The sequence below is a fragment of the Oncorhynchus clarkii genome, unplaced genomic scaffold, assembly GCF_045791955.1.
Source record: "Oncorhynchus clarkii lewisi isolate Uvic-CL-2024 unplaced genomic scaffold, UVic_Ocla_1.0 unplaced_contig_9385_pilon_pilon, whole genome shotgun sequence".
NCBI classification, from domain to species: domain Eukaryota; kingdom Metazoa; phylum Chordata; class Actinopteri; order Salmoniformes; family Salmonidae; genus Oncorhynchus; species Oncorhynchus clarkii.
The window spans coordinates 7,012-23,519 of record NW_027259042.1 but is presented as its reverse complement, the minus strand read 5'-3'; the positions used below and the strand labels follow the sequence as shown (position 1 = coordinate 23,519).

At 43.8% G+C, this 16,508-nt stretch overlaps 2 protein-coding genes across 2 annotated transcripts; both read right to left on the bottom strand.

Moving 5' to 3' along the window:
- Nucleotides 1–2,532: 2,532 nt before the first annotated feature.
- On the bottom strand, nt 2,533–15,765 carry LOC139399440 (uncharacterized). The gene is made up of 3 exons (XM_071144847.1): nt 15,711–15,765; nt 3,649–4,034; nt 2,533–3,558 (listed from the first exon to the last, which is right to left on the bottom strand). Exons 1-3 carry the CDS (start codon nt 15,763–15,765, stop codon nt 2,533–2,535), a joined length of 1,467 nt encoding a protein of 488 aa, XP_071000948.1.
- A 41-nt stretch (nt 15,766–15,806) lies between these two features.
- On the bottom strand, nt 15,807–16,508 carry LOC139399439 (autotransporter adhesin BpaC-like). The gene has a single exon (XM_071144846.1). It carries the CDS (start codon nt 16,506–16,508, stop codon nt 15,807–15,809), a length of 702 nt encoding a protein of 233 aa, XP_071000947.1.

Below are 16,508 nucleotides of genomic sequence, written 5' to 3'. Positions count from 1 at the left end.
AACTGGAAGGAAAGGCAGCCAATGTAGGAATTGGCTTCGGGGGTGACCAGTGAGATTTACCTGCTGGAGCGTGTGCTACGGGTGGGTGTTATGGTGACCAGTGAGCTGAGATAAGGTGGAGCTTTACCTCAGCAAAGACTTGGAAACAGTGGGTTTGGCGACGAGTATGAAGCGATGGCCAGCCAACGAGAGTGTACAGGTCGCAGTGGTGGGTGATAAATGGGGCTTTGGTGACAAAACGGATGGCACTGTGATAGACTGCATTACATTTGTTGAGTAGAGTGATGGAGGCTATTTTATAGATGACATTACCAAAGTCAAGGATCGGTAGGATAGTCAGTTTTACGAGGGTGTGTTTGGCAGCATGAGTGAAGGAGGCTTTTTTGCGAAATAGGAAACGGATTCTAGATTTAATATTGGATTGGAGATGCTTAATGCGAGTCTGGAAGGAGAATTTACAGCCTAGCCAGACACCTAGGTATTTGTAGTTGTCCACATACTCTAAGTCAGAACCGTCCAGAGTAGTGATGCTGGACAAGCGGTCAGTGATCGGTTGAGAAATAGTTGGTGAACCAGGCGAGGCAATCATTTGAGAAACCAAGTCTGTTGAGTCTGCCACTAAGAATGTGGTAATTGACAGAGTCGAAAGCCTTAGCCAGGTCGATGAATACGGCTGCACAGTAATATCTCTTATTGATGGCGGTGATATCGTTTAGGACCTTGAGCGTGGCTGAGGTGCACCAATGACCAACATTGAAACCAGATTGCATAGCTGAGAAGGTACGGTGGGATTCGAAATGGTTGGTAATCTGTTTGTTGACTTGGCTTTCGAAGACCTTAGAAAGGCAGGATAGATTGAGTCTGTAGCAATTTGGATCTAGAGGATCGTGGACCAATCCGATGGTTATAGAGGGAAATGTAACTAGCCATTGCACTGGGTGAGCTTAATCAAGTGCACCTTTTAATGCAGGCTAATGAAGTTCCTGACAGGGGCTTTTGTAGGTGCAACCTCAGTGGTCCGGGAAGAAATGTGTTGTGCAAAAAGGCTGTACACACATTGTGTCCAAAAATTCCTTACAGTGACAAATTAAATGAAGTCGTCTGTTGAGGTACGCTAGACAAGAGATTGTCCAACAGCAAAGTGTAACTCCTTGTAGAAAATTCAATGCATATACAATTTCATTCGTGTTCATGAGTCTGTGTCCAAATTGCCAACTACAACAGGCAAATTTGTCAAGTTACAAAAAGTCCTGGGTGACATCTTATGCTAGTTAAACTGTCATGCTAGTGCCTACCAGCTTCCTCTTTGGAACTTAATGGATCCATTTAAGGGCTGAATTCTCATACTATGAAGTAAGATTAATAACTGGTTAAGAAAATGTACATGTTTGAAGACAGTCTGTACAAAATATTTTTAATTGATAGGTTAAACCGCTCCAGGCATCATAAAAATCAAATACACTGAATCCATTCTATAGGAACCTGTGGTACTAGGAGGAATGGGCTACAGGTGAAGAGTATTGAGGCCCATCAAAATCCAGTTGAAGCTAGAACATTTAGAATGGGCTGCGTCTCAATCCACTGCATCTGTGGTGGACAGGGGCCGAGCTACAGTGGTGTTGCTCAGACACCTCAAAATGCAGTCTCAAAAACATCTAGCGTCAGAACGGTTTGGCCTACAAACTATGAACATTATGGAAAATTGACTCCCAAACATAGTTACTTTTCCCTCTTTGACCCCACAATTGTAAGACACATCTGAAGGTAACCCATACAAACAGAAGTATGGAGGTAGATGTGCCAACAGGGGTTGAAGCATCCAAAACATGAGGCATCACCTAGATATGGGTGAGACACTTCTAAACTGATTTGACTCTTTGCCATTTGTGGTGTGGGCTATAGTAGAACGCTAAACGCAAGTTTGAAACCAAAAAGTTCACTCAATTCTAATAGCTAAATGAGCCATGGTCTGACCATCTAAAAACAATTTCCTAGATGTTAATTTACTCACCAACAACTTACACTGAGGTTGAAGTGAAGTCTCACTGTATACAATGCATGACTACATCTAAAGTATGAACATATGATGAATGTCTGACAACTCACCCCTTGACAAATGCTCTTATGTAGACCCAAGCTTTTATTTTGAACAACCAGTAGCAAAGGTAAAAGAAACAACCAAAGATTTAACTGAACAGTCATTTTTAAAAGACTGCACACCACCTGTTCTCAAGTCACAAGCAATGGACACAAGAATCATATTTCAAAGAGACAAGGCATTTTTTAAAGTAAAATTGTTGATGTATTCCATAACTCTAGAGTAGCAAGAGCACCAGCAACGTCCTGGTCGAAACAAAAGCAGAAATGCAGTGTCAGCAACACAGAATGTTAAGTAACCAATGTAAGAAACAATACTCACCATTAGAGCTTCTAGAGGATGAATCCATTACATTTTCCTGTTGATAGATATATGGTTAGTACAAAGTCCTTCAAATTCAGAGAGCAAAGTTCAGAGCAGGTTAAAGTGAACCATTACCTTGCAGAATCCTTCACTAGTGGTGGATATATGCTTGGTGCACCAAAGCTAACATAACCGTCCTTGGGAGCATTTCCACTGTCAACAGAAATAGCCTCCCTAGGAGTGTAGCTGATTTGGGAAAAGACAGTTCTGCCATTCTCGTAGTGCGATTTGGAACTGTAGGAATAGATTGGGATGACACCCGACTGTTCAACGATGCTGGCCTGAGCGCTACCAGAGGCACTATCTTCAGTGCTTTGGTAGTGCTTCTGCTGAGACATTGGGGTCAGTTGCTTCTGGGTCATTTGAGCTACATGCCATAATTGCTGAGGCATGGCGGTCAGTTGCTGCTGTGGCATGGCAGTGTGTAGCTTCCGCTGCTGGGACATTTGAGCTGGATACCACACTTGCTGGGATACGGCGGTAGGCTGCTCCTGCGGTAGAGGGGTGGAGGCCGGTTGCTTCTGCTGCTGGGGAATTTTAGCCGTTTGCCACAGTTGTTGGGGTATGGCAGTCAGTTCCTTCTGCGGTAGATGCATAGGGGCTGGTTGCTTCTGCTCCTGGGGAAATTGATTTGGATGCCACACTTGCTGAGGTGGCTGGGGCATGGCGGTCGGTTCAATTTGCTGCCGAGTTTCAGTAGCTGGTTGCTTTTGCTGCTGTGGCATTTGAGCTGGATGCCACACTTGCGGGGGCAGGGTGGCCTGTTCCTTCTGCGGTTGAGGCATTGGGGCTGGTTGCTTCTGCAGTATGGTGGCCAGTTGTTTCTGCTGCTGGGACATTTGAGCTGGATACCATGCTTGCTGGAGTATAGCTGTTGGTTGTTTCTGCAGGATAGGCATTGGGGCCAGTTGCGTCAGCAGCATTTGAGCTGGATGCCACTCTTGCTGGGGTATGGTGGCCGGTTGCTTCTGCTCCTGGGGCATTTGAGCTGGATACCACACTTGCTGAGGCATGGTGGTCAGTTCCTTCTGCTGCTGAGGTTCAGTAGCTGGTTGCTTTTGCTCCTGGGGAAATTGAGCTGGATGCCACACTTGCTGGTGAATGGTGGCTGGTTGCTTCTGCTGCATTTGAGCTGGATACCATGTTTGCTGCGGCATAGCTGTTGGTTGTTTCTGCGGTATATCCATTGGAGTCGGTTGCTTCTGGGGCATGGTGGTCAGTTCCGTCTGCTGCTGAGGCCCAGTAGCTGGTTGCTTTTGCTGCTGGGGAATTTGAACTGGATACCACACTTGCTGAGGTAACTTGGGTATGGCCTGTTCCTTCTGATGCTGACGTTCAGTAGCTGGTTGCTTCTGGGGCATTTGAGCTGGATACAACACTGCTTGAGGCTGCTTAGGATAACTGGCCGGTAGAGTCTCCTGTTGGGTCATGGCGGCCAGTTGCTTTTCCTGCTGGGGCATTTGAGTTGGATACCACATTTTCGGAGGTGCCAGGGGCATGGGGGCCAGTTGCTTTTGCAGGATGGAGGCCAGATGTTTCTGTTGCTCTTCGGTCAGCTGCGCTCGCAATTGAGCTGTTGGAGAGATGTAATTTCCATATCCTTTAGACCTAAGTGAGCCTGCATAGAGACATACTGCATCAGAACCTGGTGCATGATAGCCATCACCTAGGTTAGAAACAAAGTAAAATGCCAGCCTTGGAAGTAATTGGAACTGCAACTGTTACTTGAAATTAATGTGTAGAAACTCACTTGATGTAGAACAGGTTATCCCGCCAATTAGCAGGCAACAAAACCAAGAAACTCTAAAAAAATATAGAAAATAAAAACATGTTATAAACCTGTAACACATGAAGGACAAGGGAAACAAACTAGAGCAATACTTTTAAAACCCTACCTGAAAGTGATTCCAATCATCACGGCCATTTTGCGCCTCGAAACCTCACCAGTAATCAGAACTAATGGCCGTTATAAGCCCTAGTTTAATATCCCTTTTGCTGTATCTGGCAGGCTTTTTGGTTGCTCCTTTTAAACAAATCCCAGACCCTTCTAATGTCATTGGCTAATTAAGGACAGCTGTAAGTCCCTGAACTACATTTGATTCCTAATTCCAAATTGACCGCTAAATCCTACACCCTGGACTAAACACATCTGTGAATCAGAAATGATTGAAAAGGTATAAGCAATATGGCCACAATTGCATCCAGCCTATCAGAAGTCAAGGTGAAGCAATTACCATATTGCTATAACCTATCGGATCGTTTCAAATGCCCATAAGTGACTAAGTGGTTGGGCTAGGGGTTGATTTGGAATTCAGAAATTTACTCAGGTGTGGTTGATTCTCTAATTGAGTTCCTGACAGGTTTGACAGCCCTTACTCTAAAGCACACGTCAAACTCATTTCACGGAGGGCCGAGTGTCTGTGGGTTTTTGCTCCTTCCTTGTAGGAAAAAACAAAAACCTACAGACACTAGGCCCTCCATGGACTGAGTTTGACACCCCTGCTCTAAAGTAGGAAACACATTTTTGTCTTGGCACTACATTGATCAGTTTAAATTATAGCTTGTACAAAATTCACTTGGTTCATTTGAAGATTAGAGGCTGAATGAGCAGTTAGGCACCATTATTTTACACATGCCTTCTTTAAAACCGTGTGTTTCATTCAGCATAGCAACATTAGATGGATAACAGTTTCATTTGCACAAAGTGCAACATCTTAGACAAATTCTGATTTCAGACAGACACCAATTAAACACTCATGTGATGATCTGAGTCTTTAATTTTTCAGAGGCAAACATACAGTAGGGCTCGTTTGAGTGGTAAAGCTAAAGCAACTGACTGTAGACCAAAGTCAAGAAGTAAAGTCAGGAGAGGTGCATCTGCGACAACCGAAATTCGGATACTAATGTCTTCCAACAGCAAGGCTCAGATCACCATGGCAGTGTTGCCATTGTTTATACAAGGCTTCCTTTATAATGTAAAAAAAAACATGTCTCTAACACCCACTCACAAACTGAAATAATTTATGTGTACATTATACAATCAATAAATGAGAGAGAGCCTCAATCACATCATTCATTTATGCACTGTAGGCTACACATTAACTGCAGCAAATTGGTTCCTGTTTCAGTCATGTTTTTGGTCATGTGGGTTAAACATAAACACTAATGATTGGTTGACAATGGAGCCCCCACATGACAGGTGATGGCTGCAGGATGAAGTTGGTGAAGAGCAATTGCAGAAACTTGGAGTTTCTGTTCATGCAGTTCATGCAGTCGACATATAGACTCACTTCGGAAATGTTTTATCCCCAGAACGCAACAAACTTTGAAAGGCGTCATGATGTTGGCCTGGTTGAGTTGGTTTATGACAGTCATAAATACCTCTTCCCCCCCTTTTTCCAATCTCTAACCTACTGAGGTTACATTTTTTTTAAATCTTGGTTAACATAGAGATTCTGGGAGCATCAGTATGTGGGGGGAAATTAACTATATTCTGGTAATCCAAACAATTGAACATATGCAGCTGTACTTAATGAATATGATGTCAGTTCGATTGTCATCTGAGACATTCTCATCCATGATAAAATGACATAAACTCTGCAGTAGAAAGTCTATACATCAGAGTTATCAGATTCACATGGAATTGTTGTTCAATTTAAATGTTTGAATATGAAATTATTTGTGACGGGATGAAATGTGATTTTAGCTTCTAAAATGTGAGATGTGGGTTTTCATAAGTTAGGGCTGCTCACTCAGTGGCCCGCCCACGTGAAGAGACAGAGGTTGTAAACTATGACACGACAACATAACTTTCTGTTCCAATGAGGTAGGATGACGATCCTATGTCAGAATGGTTCAGATAAAACTACAGAACAAAGCCAACATCAGCATGAGCTTTGGTTGCGAATGCTATGAACTTTGAACTCTTGTTCACAACAGAAGTGATACCTCCTAGCCATTGAGTTAGCGACCGCAGCTGCAAATGCAGGTTAGGTAGGAACAGACAGAGTATACCACACAACGACGTTACTACAACTTATCCAAGTGACCACCAGAGACATTCTTCAAAGGACAGAGGACTCGGTTTGGCAACGCGGTCTTCCATCTACCACCAACCTACTGAAGCACAGCTCAGAGTAAATATTTATTGCATTTTCCGTTTCCAAATGAGTGGTAATTTAGAATGCATAAGATCCTATATTTACGATAGCACAGCTTCGCCTTTGTTCCAGTCTCCCGCTCTTTCACTCAAACCAGACCCTTTTCCTTTGTGTAACAAGCTGTCATATCTGTTCCGCCCACTAGGGACGTTTTCCTTTATGACGGCAATTTGTAATCAAATTATGATTTAATTATGTGTATGTGTGATTCTGTGTGATTATTTAGTAAATAAATAATTAAACCCAATTTTGTATTGCTGATTCAACTTGTTAGCCAGGAATTTACAACTTTAAGATTATGAGACTGAAGTAAGATGACAATTAATGTTGACTACTATTGATGTAAAATATTACAATCTTTAAGAGTTTATTTGGAAGATAACAGCTCTATAAATATTATTTTGTGGTGCCCGACTCTCTAGTTAATTACATTTACATGATTAGCTCAATCAGGTGATATTAATTACGGAGAAATTATTTTATAGAATAGCATGTCATAGCAATTAATCCGGCAGAGCCAAAGACACGACAGCGGTGACCAACAATTGCCACCGACTTGACAATAGTGATCAGCTCGAAGGTGTCCACTGTCGCCATAAACTGTCTCCCTCATGTGGATGAAATAAAACACAAGACAACAACCCATCTCATCATCCTCTGACCGTCTATCCTACTTTGTGGAAGCATTTTTTTCCAATGTTGTCTCAACTTTGATTGCAGTACACATCCACAAACATATAAACTCGATTACAACTGTTTAGATAGCTATGCATATATCTCCAGCCCCCTTAAATCTGCCACAGTGTTTTCCCTATTCCGACTGATGTTTCTGCTTGCATTCCATCTCTGATAATTATACTTGATTCCAAGTCTGTGCCTTGAAAATGCCAATCTCCTTTTCTTCTCCTGTTTCTTTCAGCACAGCAGGCAGACACTGTTCTTTTTTCTGGTCTTTTATATTCGCCCCGAGTGCTCCAATCATTCTGTACTTTATTGTACGGCCCTTAATGTCTAGAAATCTGCACTAACTCCCCTCTTCCACTGCTGTAGGCTGGCCTACTGTAACTGGAACACAAATGTATGTCACTTAAATCAGACCTGGGTTCAAATACTATTCAAAATATTTCAAATAATTCAAAGTAAGTATTCTGATCTTTTATTTGAAAAGATAAGTAGTTAAATGTTATGTATTTGGAAATACACTTGGAAAGTGTTTGAAAACTCAAAATCAAAAAAAATAATTTACACTTCAATGTATTAAATAAGTATTTGGAAATACTGTCAAATAATACAATTTGTATTATAACCCAGATATTATAACCCAGATACTGAAATACACATGTTTTTGAATACAGGTCAGCAGTTCATATATATTGAACTACTTTTGACATTGGTCTCATCCAAAAAAAACACAGATTTTAGTTTTAGTTTCGGTTGCAGAATGTATGAATTTTGTTGATGGGCAGTTCCTTATCTCCCGCATTTGGTAAGGGTTTTCTCAGATCACAAAGCAGTTCATCACATCTGACTCCAATGAATCCATTTACAAATTCAATTCAAGCTGCAATTAAAGAGTGGATTCAAAATAACTTGTTCCAAATAGTGGATTAGGGACATTATCTTAAGATCTGAATCAAATAGCTAATATAATAGAGGTTTTTGTGAGTCACTCTTTTTCAGGTCCAGTAGCTGCTTGCCTGATCTCACCTTTTCAACTAATTCTGGGGCCAGAGCTCCTGACCTAGCCGGTCCTTGAGCACTTCATAGTCACCACTCCCCCTGTTGATGAAGAGCAGGATGTGCCCCTTCACCTCTGACTGGTACAGACACACTGCTGTCTCTGTGAGTGTGAGTGAGTGTGTGTGTGAGAGAGAGTGTGTGTGTGTGTGTGAGAGAGAGAAAACGAGAAAGAGAAAGACAGAAGTATGGGAAATAGATATCAAAATAGGCATGTGCCAGTACATTAACTGTCTGTAGGTATAGTCTGGTTATATGACTGAACATGAAAGGCTAATAATACAAAGATGTGATGCCAAGGTGTAGTTTTAACAAGGCTGGTTTAAATCTTGTGTAAATTTGCAGTCCAGGTATTTGTAATGAGAGTCAAGCAGGTGATTTCTGATGGAAATTTTGGATGGTTGCTTCTGCCGAGTCATTGTGGCTGGTTGCTTCTGCTGCTGAGGCACGAGAGCCTGTTGCTTCACCTAAGGTATTTGCGCCAGTCGTCACACTTGCTGAGGCATTGTGGCTGGTTGCTTCTGCTGAAAAGGCATGCAAGCCCATTCCTTTTGTTGCTGGGACATTGGCTCAGGTTCCTTTTAATGAAGTGTGGAGAATATATCTATAATTTACCTAGGAAACAAAGACATAAAGTTCAAAATAGTAAAATGCCTGAATTTGAAGTCATTGGAACTATACGAATGCTGTTTTTTTTACTTAATTAATTTGTGTATAACAAACACCGTTAGGTGTAGGAGAACAGGTTATCCCTCCAATGAATAGATCAATTGAAGGTCAGAATTCTCATAATATGCAGTTAGTGAATGATTTCAGCAGAAATGTTCAAAGACATTCTGTTGTGTGTAGAGCATATTTGAGTTAATTGACATATTCCCAACCAATTGTGTTTTTTGTTAGTTTCTTGAGTTGTTTGGAACTTGTTTTTTTATTTATTTTGTACATAATGTTGCCGCTGTCATCTCTTATGACCGAAAATAACTGCAATTACTCACCACGGACTGGCAGAATCCTTTTTTTTGGAACAGAATCATTTTTGGGGGACAGGCCCAGATCCGTGATTTGTGTAAAGAGAAGGTGGAGAAAAGGGGGCCAGAGGCTGGACTGCCTTCTGAGATTTAGTAGGCGATCGAATAAACCCCCACTTCCTTCCATTCTGCTAGCAAACGTGCAATCTTTGGAAAATAAAATAGATGACCTACGCGGAAGATTAATTCAAAATTGTAATATCTTATGCTTCACGGAGTCATGGCTGAACAACGACATTATCAACATACAGCTGGCTATCCTCCAGGATAGAACAGCGGTGTCTGGTAAGACAAGGGGCGGTGGACTATGTATTTTTGTAAATAACAGCTGGTGCACGATATCTGAGGAAGTCTCGAGCTATTGCCAGCCTGAGGTAGAATATCTCATGATAAGCTGTAGACCACACTATCTACCTAGAGAGTTATCTGTATTTTTTGTAGCTGTATACATACCACCACAGACTGAGGCTGGCACTAAGACCGCATTGAATGAACTGTATTCTGCCATAAGCAAAAAGGAAAACGCTCACCGGGAGACGGTGCTCCTCGTAGCCGGGGACTTAAATGTATGGAAACTTAATTAAATACATCTTACCATATTTCTATCAGCATGTTACATGTGCAACCAGAGGGGGAAAAAACTCTGGACCACCTTTACTCCACACACAGAGATGCATACAAAGCTCTCCCTCACCCTCCATTTGGCAAATCTGACCATAATTTTATCCTCCTGCTTACAAGCAATAATTTAAGCAGGAAACACCAGTGACTTGATCAATAAAAAAGTGGTCAGATGAAGCAGCTGCTAAGCTACATGACTGTTTTGCTAGCACAGACTGGAATATATTCCGGGATTCCTCCGATGACATTGAGGAGTACACCACATCAATCATTGGCTTCATCAATAAGTGCATCAATGACGTCGTCCCCACAGTGACCGTACATGCATAACCCAACCAGAAGCTATGGATTACAGGCAACATTTGCACTGAGCTAAAGGCTAGAGTTGCCGCTTTCAAGGAGCGGGACGCCAACCCGGAAGCTTATAAGAATCCCCGCTATGCCCTCCGATGAACCATCAAACAGGCAAAGCGTCAATACAGGACTAAGATTGATCGTACTACACCGGCTCTGACACCGGCTCTGATGTGGCAGGGCTTGCGAACCTTTACAGACTACAAAGGGAAGCACAGCCGAGAGCTGCCCAGTGACACCTGCCTACCAGACGAGCTAAAATACTTCTATGCTCACTTCGAGGCAAATAACACTGAAACATGCATGAGAGCAAAAGCTGATCAGGAAGACTGCGTGATCACGCTCTCCGCAGCCGATGTGAGTAAGACCTTTAAACAGGTCAACATTCACAAGACCGCAGGGCTTGACAGATTACCAGGACGTGTACTGCGAGCAGGTGCTGACCAACTGGCAAGTGTCTTCACTGACATTTTCAACCTCTCCCTGTCCAAGTCTGTAATACCAACATGTTTTAAGCAGACCACTATAGTCCCTGTGCTCAAGAACACTAAGGTAACCTGCCTAAATGTCTACCAACCCGTAGCACTCACGTTTGTAGCTATGAAGTGCTTTGAAAGGCAGGTCATGGCTCACATCAACACCATTATCCCAGAAACACTAGACCCACTCCAATTTGCATACCGTCCTAACAGATCCACAGATGCAATTTTACTGCACTCCACACTGCTATTCTTTCCTATTCTTTGACTAGTACTCAGCATTCAACATCATAGTGCCCTCAAAACTCATCAATAAGCTAAGGACCCTGGGACTAAACACCTCCCTCTGCAACTGGATCCTGGACTTCCTGACGGCCCGCCACCAGGTGGTAAGGGTAGGTAATAACACATCCGCCACACTGATCCTCAACACGGGGCAACTCAGGGGTGCGTGCTCAGTCCCCTCCTGTACTCCCTGTTCACTCATGACAGCACGGCCAGGCACGACTTTAACACCATCATTAAGTTTGTTGACGACACAACAGTGGTAGGCCTGAGCACAGACAACGAGACAGCCTATAGGGAGGAGGTCAGAGACCTGGCCGTGTGGTGCAAGGACAACAACCATTCCCTCAATGTGATCAAGACAAAGGAGATGATTGTGGACTACAGGAAAGAGAGGACCGAGCATTCCCCCATTCTCATCGACGGGGCTGTAGTGGAGGAGGTTGAGAGCTTCAAGTTCCTTGGTGTCCACATCACCAACAAGCGAACATGTTCCAAGCACACCAAGACAGTCGTGAAGCCAGCACGACAAAACCTATTCCCACTCAGGAGACTGAAAAGATTTGGCATGGGTCCTCATATTCTCCAAAGGTTCTACAGCTGCACCATCGAGAGTATCCTGACTGGTTGAATATCTGCCCGGTATGGCAACTGCTCAGCCTCCGACCGCAAGGCACTACAGAGGGTAGTGTGAACGGCCTAGTACATCACTGGGGACAAGCTTCCTGCCATCCAGGACCTCTGTACCAGGCCATGTCAGAGGAAGGCCCTAAAAATTGTCAAAGACTCCAGCCACCCTAGTCATTGACTGGTTTCTCTGCTACCGCACGGCAAGCGGTACCGGAGCACCAAGGCTAGGTCCAAGAGGCTTCTAAACAGCTTCTACCCCCAAGCCATAAGACTCCTGAACATCTAGTCAAACGGCTAATCAGACTACTTGCATCCCCCCTTTACACCGCTGCTACTCTCTGTGGTTATCTATGCATTGTCACTTTAATAACTCCACCTACATAATACCTCAACTAAAACGGTGCACCTACACATTGACTCTGTACCCCCCTGTATATAGTCTCACTATTGTTATTTTACTGCTGCTCTTTAATTACTTGTTACTTTTGTTTCTTATTCTTAGTCATATTTGTTTTTAAACTGCATTGTTGCTTACGGGCTCGTAAGTAAGCATTTCACTGTTGCATTCGGTAGCGCGAACGGCCTAGTACATTACTGGGGCCAAGCTTCCTGCCATCCAGGCAGAGGTAGACATTAAAAACACACAGTATTTCAAAACACAAGGAGGCACTTTTAAAGGTACAATATTTTATTGTTTTACAAGTAATGCAGGGTAGAATGAGCAGCAGCAACTCCCTGGCCGATGCAAAAGCATACAGTGGAAGCTTAAAGAAAGTGTCAGCAACAACTCAGAAATGTCATCCAAAGGTTGAATCTACCATTGCAATTCTGTTGATAGATGATTAGTAAAACGGATTTAAACACATGCTTGTTCAATGAACCATGAATGAACATTCACCTGTTGAACGGCCGTTAAGACACTAACAGCTTACAGACGGTAGGCAAATAAGGTCACAGTTATGAAAACTTAGGACACTAAAAAAGGCCTTTCTACTGACTCTAAAAAACACCATGTCCAGGGTCCCTAGTCATCTGGGTGAACATGCCTTAGGCATGCTGCAAGGAGACTGCAGATGGGGCCAGGGCGATAAATTGCAATGTCTATACTGTGAGACGCCTAAGACAGCACTACAGGGAGACAAGACGGACAGCTGATCGTCCTTGCAGTGACAGACCACGTGTAACAACACCTGCACAGGATCGGTACATCGAAAGATCACAAATGCGGGATAGGTACAGGATGGCAACAACTGCAGAGTTACACAGCTTATTGCTGCAGCTACTTTCCCAAGCCTCCCCAGTTTCTCCTTCACCCAAATCCAGATGTTCTGAAAGAGCTGCAAAACCTGGACCCGTACAAATCAGCTGGGCTAGACAATCTGGACCCTCTCTTTTTAAAATTATCCGCCGCCATTGTTGGAACCCCTATTACCAGTCTTATCAACCTCTTTCGTATTCTCAGAGATCACGAAAAGATTGGAAAGCTTCTGCGATCATCCCCCTCTTCAAAGTGGTTTACACTCTATACCCAAACTGTTATAGACCTATATCCAACCTGCCCTGCCTGTCTAAAGTGTTCTAACGCCAAGTTAATAAACAGATCACAGAGCATTTCGAATCCCACCGTACCTTCTCCGCTGTGCAATCCGGTTTCCGAGCTGGTCACAGGTGCACCTCAGTCACGCTCAAGGTCCTAAACAATATCATAACCGCCATCGATAAAAGACAGTACTGTGCAGCCGTCTTCATCGACCTGGCCAAGGCCTTCGACTCTGTCAATCCCCGTATCGGCAGACTCAACAGCCTTGGTTTCTCAAATGACTGCCTCGCCTGGTTCACCAACTACTTCTCAGAGTTCAGTGTGTCAAATCGAAGGGCCTGTTGTCCGGACCTCTGGCAGTCTCTATGGGGGTACCACAGGGTTCAATTCTCGGGCCGACTCTTTTCTCTGTATATATATCAACGATGTCGCTCTTGCTGCGGGTGATTCCCTGATCCACCTCTACGCAGACACCATTCTGTATACATCTTGCCCTTCTTTGGACACTGTTAACTAACCTCCAAATGAGCTTAAATGCCATACAACACTCCTTCCGTGGCCTCCAACTTCTCTTAAACGCTAGTAAAACCAAATGCATGCTTTTCAACCGGTCGCTGCCCGCACCCTCCCGCCCGACTAGCATCACTACTCTGGACGGTTCTGACTTAGAATATGTGGACAACTACAAATAATTAGGTGTCTGGCTAGGCTGTGAACTCTCCTTCCAGACTCATAAGCATCTCCAATCCATAATTCAATCTAGAATCGGCTTCCAATTTCGTAACAGATCCTACTTCACTCACACCAAACAAAGCCTGCCTTGGTGGAAGAGTGGGGTAACATCTCACAGCAAGAACTGGCAAATCTGGTGCAGTCCATGAGGAGATGTATTGCAGTACTTAATGCAACACATAATTCCAGTTCTGTTAGTCATGTCTGTGGAACTCAGTTTGTGTCAGTTGTAGAATCTTATGTTAATACAAATATTTACACGTTAAGTTTGCTGGAAATAAACACAGGACACAGAGGACGTTGATTTTTTTTGCAGAGTTTATATTAACTTCAGTTGCAGTGAAATAAAAATCTCTTTAAAATTGTCTTGGGAACAGAGTGGATAAATATTTCTATCAGCGTCTCGGGGAAAATGCCAATGCACGTGTAATGTGTCATCTTTGACACTTTTGCAAGCAGACAGCATTTCAACCACATAAAATACACACCCAGACTAACTGAAGTTACCATTCTCAGCTTTCCATTTCCTTAAAATCTGTTACAATGACATTTGGCACAGGACTAATGTTTCCACTGTGTTCTAGCATGCTACCTGGTCCTTAAATAATTTTACCTGTTAGAATGAATGCATTAGTCATCTTATCAACGTAAGACATTTGTGAGCACTACTTTAGTCTTCTGGGGCAACAAGTTATGACAGAAGAGAAGCTGCATGTATTAAACTATAGTTGACAAATGGCCTACCTAAGTAAGCAGAAACGTGTCTAAATTAGGGGTGAAAGTAGCCATTAAGCTCAGTTATGGTGGATCAAACTGGACAGGTAGCCCACTTTAAATTGATTGACAGAGTCAATCAGACAACCATGAGATGCGAAACGGAGCCTGCGCATACCACAAAAACAGAAGAGGTTTACATGCCACAGTAGCCCATCTCCGGGGTACAAGCTTTCTCGGGTTTTTGTAAAACAGGATTTGATGTTTACATGTCAACACAAAATAAATACTTCAGGATCCCGAATAACGGGATATTGATGTACATGTAAACGTGGTCAGTGGCTTTAACGTAGACACAATCTTGGGGTTTGTCAACCAGCAGCAAAGATAAAAATAAATTTGATATCCAAAAGATAAGGAACTATGAACCACATTCCAATTACTACAAATTGCACTGGCAACCAACACCGTTCTCAACCAGCAAGCCAAAGGTAGACATTAAAACACATACTATTTCAAAACACAAGGAGGCACTTTTAAAAGGTACAATATTTTATTGTTTTACAAGTAATGCAGGGTAGAATGAGCAGCAGCAACTCCCTGGCCAACACAAAAGCATACAGTGGAAGCTTAAAGTGTCAGCAACAACTCAAAATTGTCATCCAAAGGATGAATCTACCATTGCAATTCTGTTGATAGATGATTAGTACAACGGATTTCAAAATCAGAACGCAAAGTGCAGGTGAGTGTAGTAGTTGCACATTACATTGCATCCAAGTAGCCGTTCCCTTGTGGCGGGGCTACTTTAGCAGGTTGTGAGTTTGTAGCAGGTGGGGATATGCTTGGTTCAGAGATGTCACTACAGTCCGAGAGTTGTTTGCATAACCTACCCAGTGGTGTGGCAGGTTTGGGAGTAGACAGTATTGCCATTCTCATACGATTTGTAACTATGTTGGTACGAGAACTGACTGTTCAACGATGCTGCCTTGAACGCTGCTGGAGCTGACACATTGGGTGCTTTCATTGTCACCCTCATACCCAAAATCCTGAGAAACATCACTGCTGCTAAAATCCATGTTGCTTGAGGAGTTGGCCCTCCTGTTCAAGGCCTGCCGCTTCTGCCGAGGCAAGGGCGCCTGCCGCTTCTGCCGAGGCAAGGGCGCCTGCCGCTTCTGCCGAGGCAAGGGCGCCTGCCGCTTCTGCCGAGGCAAGGGCGCCTGCCGCTTCTGCCGAGGCAAGGGCGCCTGTCGCTTCATTTGAACCAGATTCCGCACTTGAGGTACCGTGGCCGGTTGCTTCCGCTGCCGAGGCAAAGTGGCCGGTTGCTTCACCTAAGGTATTTGGGCCAGCTGCCACACTTGTCGAGGCATTATGGGTGGCCGCTTGCGTGGCACTGTGGCCAGTTGCTTCCGCTGCCGAGGCACTGTGGCCAGTTACTTCACCTGAGGCACTTGGGCCAGTCGTGGCGCTTGATGAGGCATTGTGGCCAGTTGCTTCAGCTAAGGTATTTGGGCCAGTCGTGACGCTTGCTGAGATATTATGGGTTGCTGCTTCTGCTGAGGCACGGGAGTCGGCTCCTTCACCCAAGGTATTTGGGCCAGTCGTGACGCTTGATGAGGCATTGTGGTTGGCCGCTTCTGAGGCATTATGGGTGGCCGTTTGCATGACACTGTGTCCAGTTGCTTCCGCTGCCGAGGCACCGTGGCCAGTTGCTTCCGAGGCACCGTGGCCAGTTGCTTCACCTAAGGTATTTGGGCCAGTTGCCAT